General features: G+C 48.6%; 1 protein-coding gene across 1 annotated transcript in view; it reads left to right on the top strand.

Annotated features, from left to right (window-relative positions):
• The first annotated feature begins 15,135 nt into the window (after window positions 1-15,135).
• OTOP1 (otopetrin 1) overlaps window positions 15,136-18,710 on the top strand; it is a 43,293-nt gene continuing 39,718 nt past the window's right edge. Inside the window, exon 1 of the mRNA XM_060086726.1 lies at window positions 15,136-15,532. Coding sequence (XP_059942709.1) covers window positions 15,136-15,532 — 397 coding nt within the window. The remainder of the gene's footprint in view (window positions 15,533-18,710) is intronic.

Here is an 18,710-nt window from a genome sequence, read left to right as displayed (position 1 = left end):
TTCTGTCTTCAGCTATTAGCACTTTCACTATAGAAATAAGGCTTCTTTTTAGAGAAGGCTACTCTGCTTTTCAAAGACCAATGGAAGACAGTATTTGCACTTTCAAATGCAAATATGTTTACATTAAACCTAAACATCGTAAGTATTGTGACATTTTAAGTACCTTATGTTGGTTTCTGCGCTCCCCACCCCCAAGGGACTTCAGGTGATGATATGTTTCAGTCAACACTTGTGTCTGGCTCGGATCACACCCTGCAGTAGTAGTTAATCTTGACCTTGAGTAGCAGTTAGTCTTTCTCCAGCTGTGAGGCAAGAACAATGTCTGTGTTGTTGGGTTGCGGGTGATAAGAATAATGTTTATGAAACACCTACTACAGTGCCTGGCACACAGTAGGTGCTCACTCAATAAATGGTAATGGAGAGGGAATGAAAGACAAAGTAGATCAAAGAGCAGGAATGGGAAGAGGCAGGCATGATTGGTAAACAGAATCAAGCTCAGTTCATGTACATATGCCTGTGAGGGTGTATAGAGAGAGTCATTTAAAGTAAGGAGCAAAGTCAGGCGAAGGTCAGAATCAGGTGGCCAAGTCAGTCAGTGATGTGAGGGTCCAGTGCAAGGCTGAGGTTGCAAACCCAGGAAGTAGGATTAGAGAGAGCACTGATTCAGACCCTCTGGAGGGAACTTGGTGGGGGGCAAGGGACGTACTCCCGTGACAACTCCCACAGAGTCCTTGGGCAGATTCTGCAAGAAATCCTTCCTTCCCTCCCTCCCTTCCTTCCATTTTTCTTTTCTTGCAAAGTAGTTTTACTGTTGATACTTGGATAGAAACCTAAGGCTGGGATTTTCTGTGTAATACAGTCATTAGAACCCAGTTAGCCAAGTGCTGATACTGTGGTATAGCTAGGGTGGTAAGGAGATGATCCTGTTACAAAGAGACATCTGAATAAATTTGTTTAAACAGGATCATGCCTGGTCCCTGTGCCCATTAAATAAGTGCTGTACAGATTATTTGTGGGTCTTTTCCTATTGTTATAATTATTTTCTAAAATTTATTTATTTATTTATTTTTGGCTGTGTTGCATCTTCGTTTCTGTGCGAGGGCTTTCTCTACTTGCGGTGAGCAGGGGCCACTCACTATCGCGGCCTCTCTTGCTGCGGAGCACAGGCTCTAGATGCACAGGCTCAGTAGTTGTGGCTCACGGGCCCAGTTGCTCCGCGGCACGTGGGATCTTCCCAGACCAGGGCTCGAACCCATGTCCCCTTCATTGGCAGGCAGATTCTCAACCGTTGCGCCACCAGGGAAGCCCTTGTTATAATTATTAAATAAAAACTGTGTCAAGCAGTGTTGTTGCTGCTTCTAAACAAGCCTGTGGGAGGAGCATCCACTCAGAATAGTAATGAATAACGGAATTAACAGTTGTGAATGTTTATCGTGAAAGTCAGGGATATGGTAGAAGCAAGTGTGTGCTCTTAAAAATGTCCCTGACTGACAATCCCAAGTGTCAAGACCGAGTCTTCCACCCGGGTTGCACACTGGTTGCCTCAGGCCTGCTGCTCAGAGGTTCCCATTGCAGCTGGTGACAAGGCTGTCTTGTGAAGAGTCCTCCAGGTGATTCTAACGTGCAGCCTTGTTCCAGAACTATCCTGTTTCAATCACTTTGGGCAGAGATGTCTCTGCAGAAGCTAGAATGTTCGAATTGTTAGGGAACACAGAGATAGCAGTATTGAACTTAGCTCCCTAGGGTAAAAACCAGATTGAGGCTCCCTCCAAATCTGTGTCTGGGACCTAGCTTGGGAGGCAGTGGTCTTTCTAGGAGACTTTATAGCATTTAACATCCTGGCTGTCTCAGGGTTCTTTGGTTTTATACAACAACAACAAGAAAAGGTCTCTGGCTATGCTTAAGCACAAGAGAAATACAGTGGAAAGCAATCGAGGGAAAAGCTAAGAGCCACATCTTTATAAGTAGAATCATTTGGGGCGGTGGGGCGGGGTGGTCCTAGGTAATAGGGGTTATTAGATTCCCTCTTCCGTGGCCACAGTTAGGATAACTGCCCTTCACTTAAAGATATTTTAAAGACTTTGATTCAGCTCATTGTTTCTTGAGGTGGGAAAGAGCTTGGTAGATTTTAAGAAATGTTTACATAGAATTCATAAAAATAAATAACAATCAGGAATATTTCGCATACACTAAGGACTAATTTGAAAGAAGCCAAATTGCAGGCTCCGGGTCAAGGGAAGATTGGGAGTTGAACAGAAGAGTAAATTATTCCTAAAAAGGCCACAAAGATCTCTTCTAAGTCTCTCGGATTCAGTTCTGAAGTTGAGGAATGGGATTTTCCCAATTCGGCAGAAATGTAATGTGTAACTATTTTATTTCTAAAGCAATGTGAGCAACTAGCTTTTAGTAGAGCTGTAGCTTTGGCAAACCTTGTTATACCTCACTTTGGGTATATTCATGATGCCTTGAGATGCATCATTCCTTTTCACATACAAATGTGTTGTACTATTTACCATTTTCAAACAAACACCCAAGATAGGGCTCCCTCACGCTTCTCCAGTTATTAACCACTTTTTGGGTCCCCTTTACAGCAAAACTCCACTGAAGAATTCTCCAGGCTCATGATGTTCAGTTGTGTTCCTCATTAAAAAAAATTGTATTAGGACGTATGGACACAAAAGAGTGTGTGTAATGTTCCTTTATGTATAAAAATAGAGTCCAAAAGGAAGTCAGGAACTTGGTCCCTCCCCAGCCCACACTCAAGGGTAGGAGTGGACCCTGGAGTTCACTCAGCTCATTGTTTCCCTTGCTCCTGCGCGCCCAGTCCGCAGCCTGATCCCCACTCTCTCTCAGGACCAGCAGGACTCCTCGTAATCCCTCCATCCCTGTCATGGCGCTGCCACAAAACCTGGGGTTCCTTCTCATACCCTGGGCTGACTTCCATGTGCATCTGTCTGTATGTTCTGGTTATCACCTATCACTGCATAACAAACCATGCCAAAACTAGGTGTCTTAGGACAACCACCACCCTTTATTTTGCTCAGGAATCTGAAATTTGGGCAGGAATTGATAGGAACAGCTTGTTATGCATGGAGTGACTCAACTGGGACTGGATGGTCCACTTCCAAGGTGGTTTCGTCGTGGTTGGCGAGATGGTGCTGGCCGCCAGTTTCACTCCGCCTGGACCTCTTCATGTGCAGCTTGGGTGTCCTCATGGCATAGTAGCTGGGATTCAAGGGTGAGCTTTTACATTAGTTTTCTGTTGCTGCTGTAACAGATTGCCACCAATAGTGCTAAAAATGACAGAAATTGATTATCTCACGGTTCCTTGGTTAGAAGTCTAATATGGGTCTCGGCAGGGCTGCATTCCTTTCTGGAGGCTCTTAGGGGAGAATCCATGTCCTTGTTCTTTCAGACTGTTGGCAGAATTCAGTCCCTTGCAGCTGAAGGACTGAGATCCCCATTTCCCAGCTGGCTGGCAGCTGAGGGCCGATCTCAGCTTGGAGACGCCAGCCACATGCATTTCTTGCTCGTATAGCCTTCCTCCTCCATCTTCAAAGCCTAGGACAGTGAGTCAACACATCCCTCTTATACTTTGAAATCCTCCTGCCTCTTCTTCCATTGCCACATTGCTCTGACCCACTCTTCTGCTGCCTCCTTCACTCCTAAGGGTCCGTGTGAATACATTGGGCCCAATCACCTGGGTCACCCAACATCATCTCCATGTTTTAAAATCCTTACTTCATTTCGGTGTTCCTTTTGCCAGGTAACACAACATATTTATAGGTTCCAGGGAGTAGGGTGTGGACATCTTTGAGGCCATTACTCCACCTACCACGGTGTTCCTAGAGACAGGAAATGGAAGCTCCTGCTTAAAGTGTGGGCTCAGAAGCTGAGTGTCACTTCCATCCTATGCTACTGGTCAAGCAGTCACAGATCCCCTATTTAAGGGGAGGGGACATGGCTTTGCCCCATCCTAAAGGAGGAGTACCAAAAAATTTGGAGGTCATGTTTTAAAATTGCCATAGTCTAGCAGCCACTGTGGAGAGCAGTAGGGAGTTTCCTTAAAAAACTAAAAATAGAGTTGCCATATGATCCAACAATCCCACTCCTGGGCATATATCCTGAGAAAACTTGAATTCTAAAAGATACATGCACCCCAGTGCTCATAGCAGCACTATTCACAACAGCCAAGTCATGGAAGCAACCTAAGTGTACATCAACAGATGAATGGATAAAGAAGATGTGTATAAATACAATGGAATACTGCTCAGCCATAAAAAAGAATGAGATAATGCCGTTTGCAGCAACATGGATGGACCTAGAGATTATCATACTAAGTGAAGTCAGACAGAAAAAGACAAATATCAATGTCATATGATATCACTTATGTGTGGAATCTAAAATATGATACAAATGAACTTATTTAAAAAACAGAAACAGACACAGACATAGAAAACAAACATACAGTTACCAAAGGGGGATGGGGATGGGGGAGGAATAAATTAGGAGTTTGGGATTAACAGGTACACACTACTATATGTAGAATAGATAAACAACAAAGTCCTATTGTATAGCACAAGGAGCTATATTCAATATCTTGTATGAACCATATGGAAAAGAATATGAAAAAGAAATATATATATATAATATATATATGAGATTCACTTTGCTGTACAATAGAAACTAACATTGTAAGTCAACTATACTTCAACAACAAAAAAAAGAAAAGTGAAAATTGCCACAGTCTAATCTCTGTTCATAAATTCTCTAGATTCCTTCCACATGCAAAAGTCATTTATCTTCCAGGAATCACTGAAGTTTCATCCCATTACAGCATCAGGTTCAGGCTTGAGCTCCCGGATCTCATCATCTAAATCAATAAAAGGTGCCTCATCAGGTGCAAGGTCCTCTCAATCTGCACACCTTTAAAGGTAAGTTACCTGCCAATTACAAACCAAACATACAGGGGTGAGATAGACATAGGGTGCTCGTAATAACATTCCCGTTCAAAGAGGGGTAACAAGGCATGTGGCCTCTGTTCCCTAAAAATTCTGAAAGCCAGCTGGGCATATGTCTCCCTCTCTTGATTAGGGACCAGTGCTGCTTCTTAGGACTGTGCAAAGCTTTAGGCTCTACCCTCTGGGCTCTATTCTGCCCTCTGTGTCATCCTTTTTTTAGTGGAAGCCGGTGGTTCTTCCACTAGAACAAGTCTCAGAAGTAGAAGAGCTGCTGCTTCCTTTTTTAAAAAAAATATTTTATTTGTTTGTTTGTTTGTTTATTGCTGTGTCAGGTCTTAGTTGTGGCACGAGGGATCTTCCATTGCAGCACGCGAGCTCTTTGTTGAGGCACGTGGGCTCTCTAGTTGTAGCACCTGGGCTCAGTAGTTGTGGTGCGTGGGCTTAGTTGCCCCATGGCGTGTGGGATCTTAGTTTGCTGACCAGGGATCGAACCAGCATCCCCTGCATTAGAAGGCAGATTCTTAACCACTGGACCACCAGGGAAGTCCCAGAAGAGCTTCTTGGTAGCATTTAAAGAAATCTTTACCTCCTGGAGCTGGAGGGTAGACATAGCTAAGGATCAGCACAGAACTGAATTGTGAGAGTGGCAGAGTAGCAGAGAAGGCTGAATTTTCAGTCTAGGAAGATATCCACCAGAGTCAGAGCCCTGATAGGGAAGGAGCAGGAATTTGAGAATTGGGAAGGGGATAACTGGTGAAATGCACTTGAGAACCTTGCACTCCTAGATTCCTCAGAACTTTCTGGACCTACAGAAGGGCCACCTCCCTCTTACTGGGTGATAGAGCCACTCCTTGCTTGAAGACCATGCTGAGGCCCCAGAGGCAGTAGGAATCTTACAAAACAATGCTTGCTCTCCTCCAGATTTGTCCCCGTGTCCCTCCTGGCCACCCATCCATTATTCTGGATCAAGTGCTTGCATAGCCTTACTGGGGATGTGCTGGCCTGCTAAGTAGAGAGAGGGATCATATGGCAAAGGTGCTTCAGGACCTGAATAACATATACTGACAAATACTTCAGGAGCCTGTGCCTGGGAGTAAATCATGGTGGTGCTGGATTAAAACCAGACTATAACATTGGTTTAGGGAGAGTTTGTCAGTGTGGGTGCTCCCTTTTGAAACAGGATTCAACACCCTGGCAAGGGCTTGAAGAGATGGTTCTAATCCACTGCTGTTATGGTTCTTGGAGACTTGGAAGAAGTCATGGCCCACATTAAACAAAGTAGAGATGCCAGGATCGCCATGACACATTGTAGGGGAAGGGATCAACGGACTCAGGGAAGTGGGCATGCTCAAATGGGTCCACCATGTAAGGTTAGAAAACCTACCACCTGATCTTTGGAGGACCCCAAAGGTTCTCCGTTGATCATGGAGATAAGGAATATGCCAATAAGAAGGGACAGGCATCATTGAGTTGGTCAACAGTGACTGTCCTCTGTAGGCCATGCTGAGGCAGGAATGCTGTTATAGAACTGGTCTCCCTAGCAGCAGTTGGAATGCTAGGATCCCATAATGGTGGAGCCTGTACCATTTTTGCTTTTCCCAGGTAGGTCTGGCAGTGCACCTTCACAGCCTTGCCTCAGACCTACCTGACTCTTGTTATCTCCCATAATACAGAACTGGATTATCTGACATTCTACATAATATCATACTGGGCCACTACACTGATGATCTACAGTCATTGGATCTGATGAGCAGGAAGCAGCCAGTACTTTAGATGTCTTATCTGAAACAGGGTGGATGAGAAAACCTACTAAAATTCAGGAGGCTATAACTTTGGTGAAGTCTCTGGGGGTTCAGTGATCTTGAACGTGTCAGCATATCACCTCCAAGATGAAAGACAAGATGCTGCTCCTTGTGCTTCCTCCCATTAAAAAAGAGGCAAATACTTACAGGGATTTCTAGACGTTGGAGGCAACATAGACTACATAGACTACATCTAAGTGTGTTACTTTGACCTGTTTACTGAGGAACTCATTTTGAGGCTGCCCATTTTGAGTGGGTGTTGCAGCAAGAGAAGGCTTGGAAACATCTCCAGGCTGTAGTGCACACATTCTCCTACTTGGATCTTATAACCCAACAAAGAATGGCACTTGAAGTGTTTGTGGCAAATAGTGGTCTTATGTTGGAGACTCTAGCACAAACCACTAGGAGGGTCACAGCACAGACCACAAGGATTTTAGAGCAAATCCATACCTTCTTCTGTAGATAATTATTTCCCTTTTGAAAAATAACTTCTCACTTGCTACTAGGCCCCGGTAGAGACTGAATGTCCATCTATTGCATGGACTGGAGTCATCTGACCCACCAAACCACAAGGTTGGGCATGCCCAGCAGTGATACATTGTTGAGTAGGAATGATGTAGAAGACTTGAACTTGAGCAGGGTTGAAAACCATGAATAAGTTGCATGCACAGGTGGCTCAGGTTCCTTTGAAACCACTCCTCCTGTATCGTCTCCTTTCCTCTAATTCACACTTATGGTCTCATGGGGTTTTTTTCATGACTGATGAGAAAAAGCTCAGGCTTAGTTTACAGGTGGCTGTATGTGATACAACAACACCAACCATCATGATATGATGTCCAACCATGTGGACAGCTGCAGCATTACAGCCCCACCCAAAGGGATCCCTGAAGGGAAGGGTAGTAAAGGAAAATCTTCCCAGTGGGCAGAGTGTTGACTGGTACACAGGGTTGTTCACTTTGTCTGGATTGAGAGACGTCCAGAGTACAAATTTACATGAACCCATGGATGGTTGCTAACAGGCTACCAGTTTGTCTAGATATTCAGTGACTTGGAAATAAAACCTGAAGATTGGTTACAAGGAGGTTTGGGGGAAAAGTGGGTGGATGGACCTCTCAGAATGGATTCAGGGTATGAAGATTTGCATCTCATGTGAATGCTCACCAGTGGCGTCCCCTACAGAGGAGTGGGATGAAATGGCTCTTCTGTGGGAGTCCGTCAGCCTCGTTGCCTGGCCACTCCAGTGCTTGCTCTACGGGCCCATGTACAGGGTACACGGTGGCAGGGATGGAAGCCATGCATGTGCTCAGCAACACAGGAATCTCTCCAAGGCTGATGTGGTTAACAGAGTGCTGAGTGCAGAACCTGCTGTGATGATCTGAAAAAATAAAATTTTGGAAACGTCTTCCATTGAGAGGGGGAAATCTTTATCCCCTTCCCTTGAATCTGGGTGGGCTTATGACAGCTTTCACCAACATAGGATGCCATAAATGATGCTATATGGCTTCTCAGACTAGGTCGTAAAGGCCATACAGCTTTTGCTAGTTCTCTTGGAATGCTTGCTTGCCAGATGTTCCCTCCTGGTATGCTCCCTTTCAAAGCCGAGATGCAACGCTGTGAGAGGTTCAAGCCACACATAAAGAAGCCACGTCGAGGTGCTCTGATTGAGAGTCCCAGCTGAGCCCAGCCTTCGGGTTATCCTATTCCAAGCACCAGAATGTGAGTGAGGAAACCTTTAAATGATTCCAGCCCTGGCCATTGAGTCACCCCCGGCTGTTCAAGTCTTCCCAGGGAGGGACCTAGACATTGTAGACCAGAGAAAAAAACAATTCCTGCTGGGTCCTCTGCAAATTCTGACCCACAAAATCCAACAAAATGTTGTTATTTACTACTAAGTTGGGTAGTTTATTATGTCACAATGGAACAGATGCCAAGAGCAGAGATCAACGCTGAGCTGCTGATGTGGCACCTTTCCCTGGGGAGACCTGCCTGGTGGGTGATTATATGACACCCCTTCCGTCATGGAGGGAGTGGAGACTTGTCCTTCCTGGATAAGACACATATTCTGAAGATGTATTTGCCTTTCCTTCCCATGATGCTTCTGCTAGCTTTCCCATCTGTACACTCAGGGAGATTCTTAAAATTGTCAGGGTATTCTTAGCTTCTGAGCAAGGAATTTACTTCCCAGCAAAAGAAATGACCATGGACTCCACCAATCCTCAGGACTTAGCATCCACTCAGAGCCCATATCTAGTGTTTTCCAAAAGATCTGTGTAGGAAAAAATGACATTAGTGGGAAAAGTAGCTAAGTTTGAATAAAGCCTGTAGTTTTGTTAATGGTTTTACATCAGTGTTAATTTCTTCATTTTGACAAGGGTACCATGATGTGTAAGACATTAGGGGAAGCTGGGGGAAGGGTAAATAGGAGAGTTTATACTATCTTTGCAACTCTTCTGTAAATCTAATATTATTTCAAAAGAAAAGGTTAAGAAAAGAAGACCTGGTTTGGACCTCTCCCCAGAGAATGATCACCTTGCTGTAATGCTGTATGTCATTTTGTGGAGCCTTGGAGGAAGATCCCCAGTATATTTGTGGCAGCGTTCCAGAGCTTTTTCTCGAGGAGACCAGCTCCCTCTTCATTCAAGGGTTCCAGGTCTGTGAACTGGCTCAGGTGTGGGAATTGAGAGTTTTTGACTATCTTGCATAATGATTCAAGATAGGTCTCTATTTACCGATAATAGATCCAATAATGCTTTAATAGGCTGCCTGTTGTAGGTTGAATTGTGCCTCCCAAAATTTATGTTGAAGTCCTAACCCCTGATATCTCTGAATGTGACCTTATTTGGAAATAAGGTCTTTGCAGATGTAATTACCATGTAAGTTAAGACGAGATCATACTGGAGGAGGGTTGGCCCTTAATCCAATATGACTGGTGTCCTTATAAAAGAGAAGAGACAGACGCAGACAGAGGGAAGATGGCCATGTGATGACAGAGATATAGACTGGAGTAATGCAACCGTAAGCAAAGGAACGCCAAGGATTGCCGGCAGCCACCAGAAGCTAGAATAGGCAAGGAAGGCTCCTCCCTAGAACCCTCAGAGAGAGCCTGTCCCTGCTGACACCTTGATTTCCAAATTCCAGGCTCCAGAACTGTGAGCCAAGAAATTTCTGTTAAGGGGCCCACTTGGTGGACTTTGTTACAGCGCCCTAGGAAGCTAATACACTGCTCACCTCTCTTATTCTTAGAAACTCTGGGATTATGTAGCCACCAGCAAACATAAGTGGGGACAAAATCTTCTAATTGGCACTCGGGTCCTCTTGCCTATCAGAGTAACTGTGCCCGTGTTATCTGTGGCACTTGAGCACGTCTGGTTGGCCTCTGCCCCTCTGGGGATTCTGTCATCCTCATTGAAATGGGGGAGCCCATGTTTCAGGGCAGCGTTTCTCAGCATCATCCAAGAGGCGCTGAACTGTCACAGGGGAGCAGCTGCCTGGTCAAGGCATTCCCAGCCCCTTACAATTAGGTGAGCCCTGCGACCAGCTCTCACGGGGGAATGTGGGTGAAGTAACGTGCTCCAGAGGTGAAAGCCAGGGGCCTGGGTGCTATCAGTGCCCACCATTTCTCACACCCCCATGTCTGCCCACTGCTGAGCTGGGATCAATCAGAAGACATTGAGGTCCCTGGTCAGTTCAGACCTTTGAAAAAATGTCATCCACAGAAGGCAGAAAGCAGCGTGGGTAAATCTCTCAATCAGTTTTTCCCATTGTCTTGAGTAGAGAGGAAAGGGGACAGACTTTAGTTTCTCTCTTTGGTGTCCAGAAACTTACATTTCATTGCTTATTAAAAAGAATCAAGGTAGCCCAGACCAGGGAGTCCCACCTGATTTTCTGGTGGGGATTGTGTGTTATCTGTCTTTGTATTCTAAGCGAGTTAAGGGTCATGCTAGCTTCTGTAGCAGATACCTTTCCAAATTGCAGTGGCTTAGCACAATAGAAGCTCATGTCTCACTCATGTAAGGTCCAGTTTCAGCAGGGAGAATGTGCTTCACCAGTCACTGGGGGCTCAGGCTGACAGGCTCCGCCGTCTTCAGCACGAGGCTCCAAGGTTGCCCTGGGTGTTGGTGTCAACATCTGGCTGGTGGCGGGGTGGGGGGAGGAGAAAATGGAGGATGGTGTAGGGGTTTTTCATGGGCTAGGGCCCCAAGTTTGTGTGTCACTTCTGTCTGCATCCCACTGTCCAGAATTTAGTCATTTGGTCCACTTAGATGCAAGTTGCCCTGGGAATTGAGTCCCTGGATGGGCAGACACTTCCCTGTGACAGCTCTATGCTCCGGAAGGGGAGCATGTGTTTAATGGACAGCTGGCAGCCTCTGCCACACAGCGTCAGCTCAGGGTCTGACACATAGTAGGTGCTCAGTAAATAACAAAGGGTCTTAGGTACATTGTATTTGGCAGGCACCTTCCAAAGTGCTTCATATGTATCAACTCATTTTGTCCTCATAGAAACTTGTAAGAGTGGTTACTATTAAGAGCTCCCTTTTACCAATGAGGAAATTGAGGCACAGTGAGTCTTAGTAACTCATCCAGGGTCACACAGCAGGAAGTGATGGAGACAGGAGTCAAACCTCGCAGCCTGGCTTTAGAGCTCATCCCCCTAACCACCACTTGGTGCTGCCTTTCCCTCTACATTCATGTTGACTTGAGCTGACGTATGAAAAAGAGATAACGGATGTGAATGTGCTTTGTAAACTTGTAGAGTGAAATAAAAGCAGAGGTGGTTTTTATGGGACTCTAGGGCATTCACGGAGCCCTGGCCACCTGTCATACACTAAGCTCTCTCTCTCCCAGGTTCCCATGGCATTTGGCATAAACTGTGGGTTTCATCTTTTTGGCCCCAGGCCTGGTCCCATACCTGGCACATGAGAGGTGCTTGGGACCCATTTTTCAATAGATAAAAAGAAAAAAACACATGCTGGGTTTAGAAAACAGAATGAACCAGGTGTAGTTCTTGCCTTTAGGGAGCTCAGAGTAGGAAAGACAGTTAAAAAATAGATTATGCCATGTGGGAAATAGAGGGATGGAGAGGTGAACAGGTCCCCAGGGGACCACAGAAGGAATAAGCTGGGTGTCTTAGTTTCCTGGGGCTGCCCTAACAAAGACCACACTGGATGGCTTAAGCAACAGAAATTTATAATCTCACAATTCTCAAGACTTGAAGTCTAAGATCAAGGTGTCAGAGGGGTTGGTTACTTCTGGGGGCTGGGAGGGAAAAAGCTGTTCCGGGCCCTTCCTAGTTTCTGGTAGTCTCAGGTAATCCTTGGCTTGCAGGTGACATTCTTTCTATATCTTTACATCCTCTTCCCTCTGTATGTGTCTATCTTCAAATTTCCCCCCTTTTCTTTTTTGCAGTACGCAGACCTCTCACTGTTGTGGCCTCTCCTGTTGCGGAGCACAGGCTCCGGACGCGCAGGCTCAGCGGCCATGGCTCACGGGCCCAGCCGCTCCGTGGCATATGGGACCCTCCTGGACCGGGACACGAACCCGCGTCCCCTGCATTGGCAGGCAGACTCCCAACCACTGCGCCACCAGGGAAGTCCCAAATTTCCCTTTTTTATAAGGATGCAGTCATATTGATTGAGACCCACACTAATGACCTCAACTTGATCATTTGCAAAGACCTTCTTTCCAAAGAAGGTCCCATTCACAGGTACTTCAACATCTTTTGGGGGGACACAATTCAACAGATATTTATTGAGTACCTCTTATGTGCCAGGCACCACTGTTCTACACGCTGGAAATACAGCAGTGGACAAGACAGGCCACATCCTTCTCATAGAGCTTTCATTACAGTGGGAGTGACAGGCCCCAGATATACACACATTCCAGGTAACGCTGTGTGCTAAGAAGGAAAATGAAGCAAGGTCAGGGGCTAGAGCACTGGGGGGGAAACACATCCCAAGTCCCACCTCCCATTGATCTGACGAGAAGACGACACTTCACTTACTCATTCATACAGCCTCCATCCACTTGTGCATTCATTAACTCTTTGGTTTATCTACTGAGCACCCACCTGACTTGGCTCTGGAGACACCCAACTGAAGGGCACCCTCTAAGCTTCATACTGATGAACACATTTCCTGGTCCCCACCTGCCTTTTCACGCTCATTTCTGTGCAATTGCTTCATCCTCTCTCTGGAACGCCCTCCTCTGCCCTGCCCCATGTCACCTGGCCAGCTCCTGCTCCTATCAAAAGTGTACAGGTGGTGGGATAGGGAGGGTGGGAGGGAGACGCAAGAGGGAGGAGATATGGGGATATATGTATATGTATAGCTGATTCACTTTGTTATTAAGCAGAAACTAACACACCATTGTAAAGCAATTATACTCCAATTAAGATGTTACAAAAACCCACAGGGGCTTCCCTGGTGGCGCAGTGGTTGAGAGTCCGCCTGCCGATGCAGGGGACACAGGTTCGTGCCCCTGGTCTGGGAAGATCCCACATGCCGCAGGGCGGCTGGGCCCGTGAGCCATGGCCACTGAGCCTGCGCGTCCGGAGCCTGTGCTCTGCAATGGGAGAGGCCACAACAGTGAGAGGCCCACGTACCGCAAAAACAAAACAAAACAAAACAAAACAAAAAACAACCCACAAAAACAACTGTACAGGTGGTGCTTCCTCCGGGAACCTCTCAACCCTTCTTGGCAGACTCAGGGCTCGCCCAACCCTCCCGCCCTAGGCAGTCCTGGGTCATGAGCTCCTGGAAGGCAGGGCTGAGTCTCATGTTTGATACTCTATAGCTTCTCAGCGAGTTAAATAGTTATCCATTGAGTGTGTCTCCACCAGAATGTCAGCTCCGTAAGGGCAGTCTTTCATAACTGAATTCCTGGCACCTAGAACAGAGCCTGAAATGATTCAGTGTAGTATAAGTGAGTGTTGACCACATAAATGAATGAACAAAGTGAAAACGTGAATGATGGCAAGTCCTCAGGTGGACTCCCTCCCAGCTCAGGGCTCCCTCACAGCCAGGACCCTCTGGCAGTCAGAACCAGCTACGTAATTTGCTGGATCCACTGCAAAAATGAAAATGTGGGTCCCCCTGTTCAAAAATTAAGAATTTCAGAACAGCAACGGCAGGATGTTAAACCAAGGGGGAAAGGGTGTGTCTCCTGGGTGCTGAGCCCTATGCTACTGCACAAGGGGCTCGCTGTGAGCCCTGCCTGCCCTTTCCTGGGCTCCATCCCCCAGCGGCTCCCTCCCAGCTTCCTGCTCCAGAGGGCACTCTGGCGGACCAGGTCAGCTTAGGGGGCCTGGGGGAGCAGAGGGAGACGCTCCGGTTCCCCCGGCTCCAGGGAGGATCCCTGGCAGCCCCAGCCCCAGCTCAGCTCACTCCAGAAGTAGCTCCCCATTCCCTTGGAGGAGGGAGAGAGATGATCTCTTTTCTTGGGAAGTGGCTCCTGTCTTGTCCGCATCTGGGCATCTCCTGGCAGACACCCAGGTACACCAGACGGACAGACAAACATAGACACAAACGAAAAGGACACCCTGTCCCCCTATTCATAGATCTAGGGACAGGAGCTGCCACCCCCTCCCATCCTCCCCGACCCAACCAGACACACCCAAAGACTGACCTCCAGAGAGACACAGCAACACACAACAGAGAAAACAGACCGTAGAAATACGCAGAGACGAGGATAGGCAGACACTCACGCACACGGACGCGTTCGTCCGGGCTCACCTAGACCTTCGTGGTCCGCTACGGAGACGCTCAGGGGCACCAGAGGACCGCACTCACCCGCGGGGCCCCGGACGCGCCGCTCCGCCGCGGCCACGCCTCCGCGCCCACACCCTCGGGCCGGCTCAGGGCGACACCTTGCCCCCCATCCCACCTCTGGGAGCGGGCGGGAGGCACCTGTCATCGGGCAGGACTGGGTCAGCTGGCATCGGCTCGGGACAGAGCTGAGGACAACGGGCGGGTCCGGGCGCGCGGGTCGGGGAGCGGGAGGACGCGCGGCCGTCGGGGCAGGGCTGGCCCCAGGCCGAGGCACCAGGGGCGGGGAGAGGCCCGCGTGGGTCCAGAGTGGGCGGAAGTGTTGCCCCGGACATTGAGGAGGGAGGGAAGGTGGGCGGTGCGAATTGGGGAGCGCGAAGAAGCCGGGGTCAGCCCGGGTCGGCGGGGTGCGGGGCGGGGGGAAGGTGGTAAGTGGATCGGGTGGGTACCTTGACCAGGGGTTAGAAGGCGAGAGATCAGGTGTCCGAGGGTGATCAGAACAGCGGGTTGGTTGGCAGAGGGCGTCGGGGCTAGGGCAGAGGACAGGGGCAGCGGGTGGGGCCCGGGTCGCAGCCACCCCCCGGGACTAGACTCAGTGCGGGTCCCTCAATGATGCCCGAGGGCCAGGGGGAGCCTGCCTCTCCCCAAGCGTTTCGGAGCAGCCCGGACAGGGGCTCTTCGGGGCCTGCAGCCTGCCCGCCGCCCCAGCTCCCGGCCCCGGGGCCCCCGGAGTCCCCGGCCCCTCGTCGGGGCGCCCTCCGCGCCAGCTTCCCGCAGAAGCTGGCGGAGGCGCTGAGCAGCCAGTATGGGCTGAACGTGTTCGTGGCGGGGCTGCTCTTCCTGCTGGCCTGGGCCGTGCACGCCTCGGGCGTGGGCAAGAGCGACCTGCTGTGCTTCCTCACGGCGCTCATGCTGCTCCAGCTGCTCTGGATGCTGTGGTACGTGGGCCGCAGCTCCGCGCACCGCCGCCTCAAGGACACGCACGCCGGCGCGCGCTGGCTCCGCGGTGAGTCCCCGAAGCAGCGAGCCGGCCGGCGGGTGAGTGCCCAGCGAACCCAGCCTGCTCGCCCGCTAGCCGCAGCCCGACAGCAGCTCTGTGCCCTTTCCTCCTCTGACTTCTCTCCTTTAGTCCTTTCTGCCTCCATCTTCCTGCACGTCGTTTCTGCCCGCCCCCGCCCATCTTCCCTTCTCCCTCTTTCTTCGTTAAGGATGGATTATTGCCATAGTCTCCTCTCTCCGCCTTCAGGTTCTTGCCTTACATGCCATCGTTGGAACTACGGTTACACAAACCTATTCACATCTTTCCTTGTTTAAAGCCCTGCCATAGTTCCACGGACCCCATGATGGAGGCCACACTGCTTATCCTGGCATTCAAGGCCCGCTAAGATCTGAGCCCAGATGGCCTCTTTAGTTTTATCCTCTCCTTGGCCCGCATTCTGTGCTCCAGTCTCAAAGGCTTTTAGTTCCCTTCACAATATTTCATGCTTATCTGCCTTTGCATATTCTATTCCCTCCTCCTGGAATGCCTCCCACGTGCCTTGCTTTAGGAGATAGGGCTCAGGCCCCACCCCGTGCTCCCCAGTGATGCTTTTCAGACCCCTCTCTCACCTTTTGGGGTTCTGACCACACTCCTTCACCCCTCACTGTGCCCTGGGAAGGCACTGTGCTTCTTGTTGACACTTCTGTCCCCTCCACCACACTGGGGGAACTCTAAGATGCTCATCTCTTAGTCCTAGAGCCAACTCAGGGCCTGGCATAGGGTGGGTGCTAAGAAAATGCGCTTGAGATGAATGATGTAATCCATGAGTGGATACATGTTCAGGCAGCGGGGAATAGAAGCACTTGCTAGGTACTCACAACCCATTGATTGAAACGTTGTCAAGACAGGAACCCTCCCCTCCTCAAGGACCTTGCACTCTTGGAAGGGAGATAGACATGATGCAGGTCAAAGGGAGGAGGTGGTGGGGAGTCTGTGGAGAAAGCGGGTGCCTGAGAAATCTTCATGGGAGGGGCCAGGTACATTTCACTCTGTGTGGTCCAGGCACATCACAGGTCTCTGCTTGAATTCTCATGTTCGATCTGAATTTAAGTCTCTCGTAGAGTGTGGCTGTCATTTTCCTTCCATGCTCTTGGGCACGTTACTTAGTCTTCCCACTCCCCCAGTTTCAGCATGTGTAGAATGGGAATCACACGCGTGTAGGACCAGTGACTGCTGGGTACAGGGTGGGCGCCCAGCACACAGTCACTCTCCCTCCCACCCACACTCCCTGCAAAGGTCTGCCCCAGTGACACCTTCTCTACACACCTGGCGGGAATTACTCCTCACTCCCACGGGCTGCCACAGCTCTCTCTGTGTAGAGCTCTTTGGCGCTTGTCAATTTCTGCCTTGCCTTATGACTAGTGGATATAAACCTTGTCATCTGGATGAGATTTTAGGTTTCTTAGGCTCAGGGACTGTGTCTAGTTCATCTTGCCTTTGGAAAAACTGCACACAACTGCAGCGTGGCCCAGATTCCTGCTCTGAAAGTAGTTGTTTCAGGGAAGTTCGTGGTTTTGTGACCCTATAAATGGCAGTGAATCCAGTGTCATAGCAAACAAGCAAACAAGAATAAAATGTTATTTTGAGGTTGTTGACTTAAACAGGCTAAAAAAATATTGCATACAGAGGCTTTTGACCTGTGGTTTCCTGTAGTGGCAGGATCCTTCCTTGGTCTTCCCCTCACTTCCTTCCTATTCCATCCTTCTGTTCTTCCTTCTTTCTTCTCTACTTCCCTTCTTCTCTCCTCATCCATCCCTTCCTTTCTCTGTTACCCCTCCCTGTTCCATCCTCCCCCTCCTCCCTCCTTTCCTTTCTCTTGCCCTCCCTCCCTCTCGCCCTCCTTCCTCTTTTTCTCTCTCCTGCCCTCCCCTCATCCTTCCTTCCTCTCTCCCTCCCCTACCCCGTTCTTCCTCACCCTTCCCTCCTCTCTCTCTCCCCCACTTTCCAGGAAGACTCTAAGCACTGGGACCCCAGTCAATGGGTGAATGGTGGTGCCATTTCCCAAGACTGGGAAGACAAAAGGAGGGGTAAGAGTGGGGATGCAGAATCAGGATTCCTCTTGTGGACGTGTTACATTTGAGACGTCCATTAGACACCAGGTAGAGCTGGAGTAAATGAGGCAGTGTAGGAGAGCACATAGTAGGTGTTCAGTAAAAGGTGTGACTGTTTAGACACTCAGCAATTTACCCCATAATAACATAACTATTCAAGTGAGCTATGTGGATGATGGAAGTGGTGCTGACCCTGAAAGTCTTGGCTTGATGTCTCAGCTCTGTTACCTTCGCCTTTCTGAGTCCCGGTTTCCTCATCAGTAAAATAAGACTACTGGCCACCTCTCAGGGAGGAGCTGGGAGAGGTCAAGTGAAAGCTGTTTGCAAAGCATTGTCTATCCCTGTAAGTGAGCTGCAGTTTATCAAAGAAGCAAGAGCCTAATTATCCCCAAAGTACACCAGGAGGCCATAATGCCAAGGGAAGTGCCTTCAGCCCCAGCAGGGACTGAGGATTTCCCTGGAATCCTAGCTGGATAAACAGGTTTGACTTAGCTCTGCCCTGGCTTCTGTGATGATCTTAGAAGTCTGGGGCTCTGAGAAAGAGCCAACCTGTGGAATTCTGGGCACTGAGGTTTTCCAGAGAACGTTTTTGGGTCTTGGTTCGGGCTGTGAGGCGTTTCTTTGAGCAGGAAAACATTCTGTCCCACCTACTGGGTGTGAGAAAGTGAAGACTTTCTTTGGAACAAAAAATATTGACTAATTTTTAAAAATGAGTGGAAATGATGGATTATTCATCCAGATCCTCTGTTTGCTAAGTAAAGAGATTGATTTCTTCTGGAAGAAGTGGCAGCAGCTGGGATATCTCATGCCAGTCCCATGTGTCCAGTGACATGAAAACCTAATGAATAGCCATTTCTTCCTGTTAATTACCAGGGTCCTGTTTCTGTTCTGTTTCTGGTCTCTTAAAAGACCGCAGTGGTGAAGGTAGTCTTTTTCCTTGTTTCTGGCCTGTCTCAAGCCCAGAGAAGTGTTATTAACACAAAATCATGGCAATGACAACAGGAAGACTAATAGCCACATTTATTGAGTGCGTTTGGAATGCTGGTACATTAGAGGCCTTGTCCCAGTTGTTTGTCACAGTGAGGCTTTCTTTG

The sequence above is a fragment of the Mesoplodon densirostris genome, chromosome 1, assembly GCF_025265405.1.
Source record: "Mesoplodon densirostris isolate mMesDen1 chromosome 1, mMesDen1 primary haplotype, whole genome shotgun sequence".
NCBI classification, from domain to species: Eukaryota; Metazoa; Chordata; class Mammalia; order Artiodactyla; family Ziphiidae; genus Mesoplodon; species Mesoplodon densirostris.
This window is presented reverse-complemented; position numbering and strand designations above follow the sequence as displayed.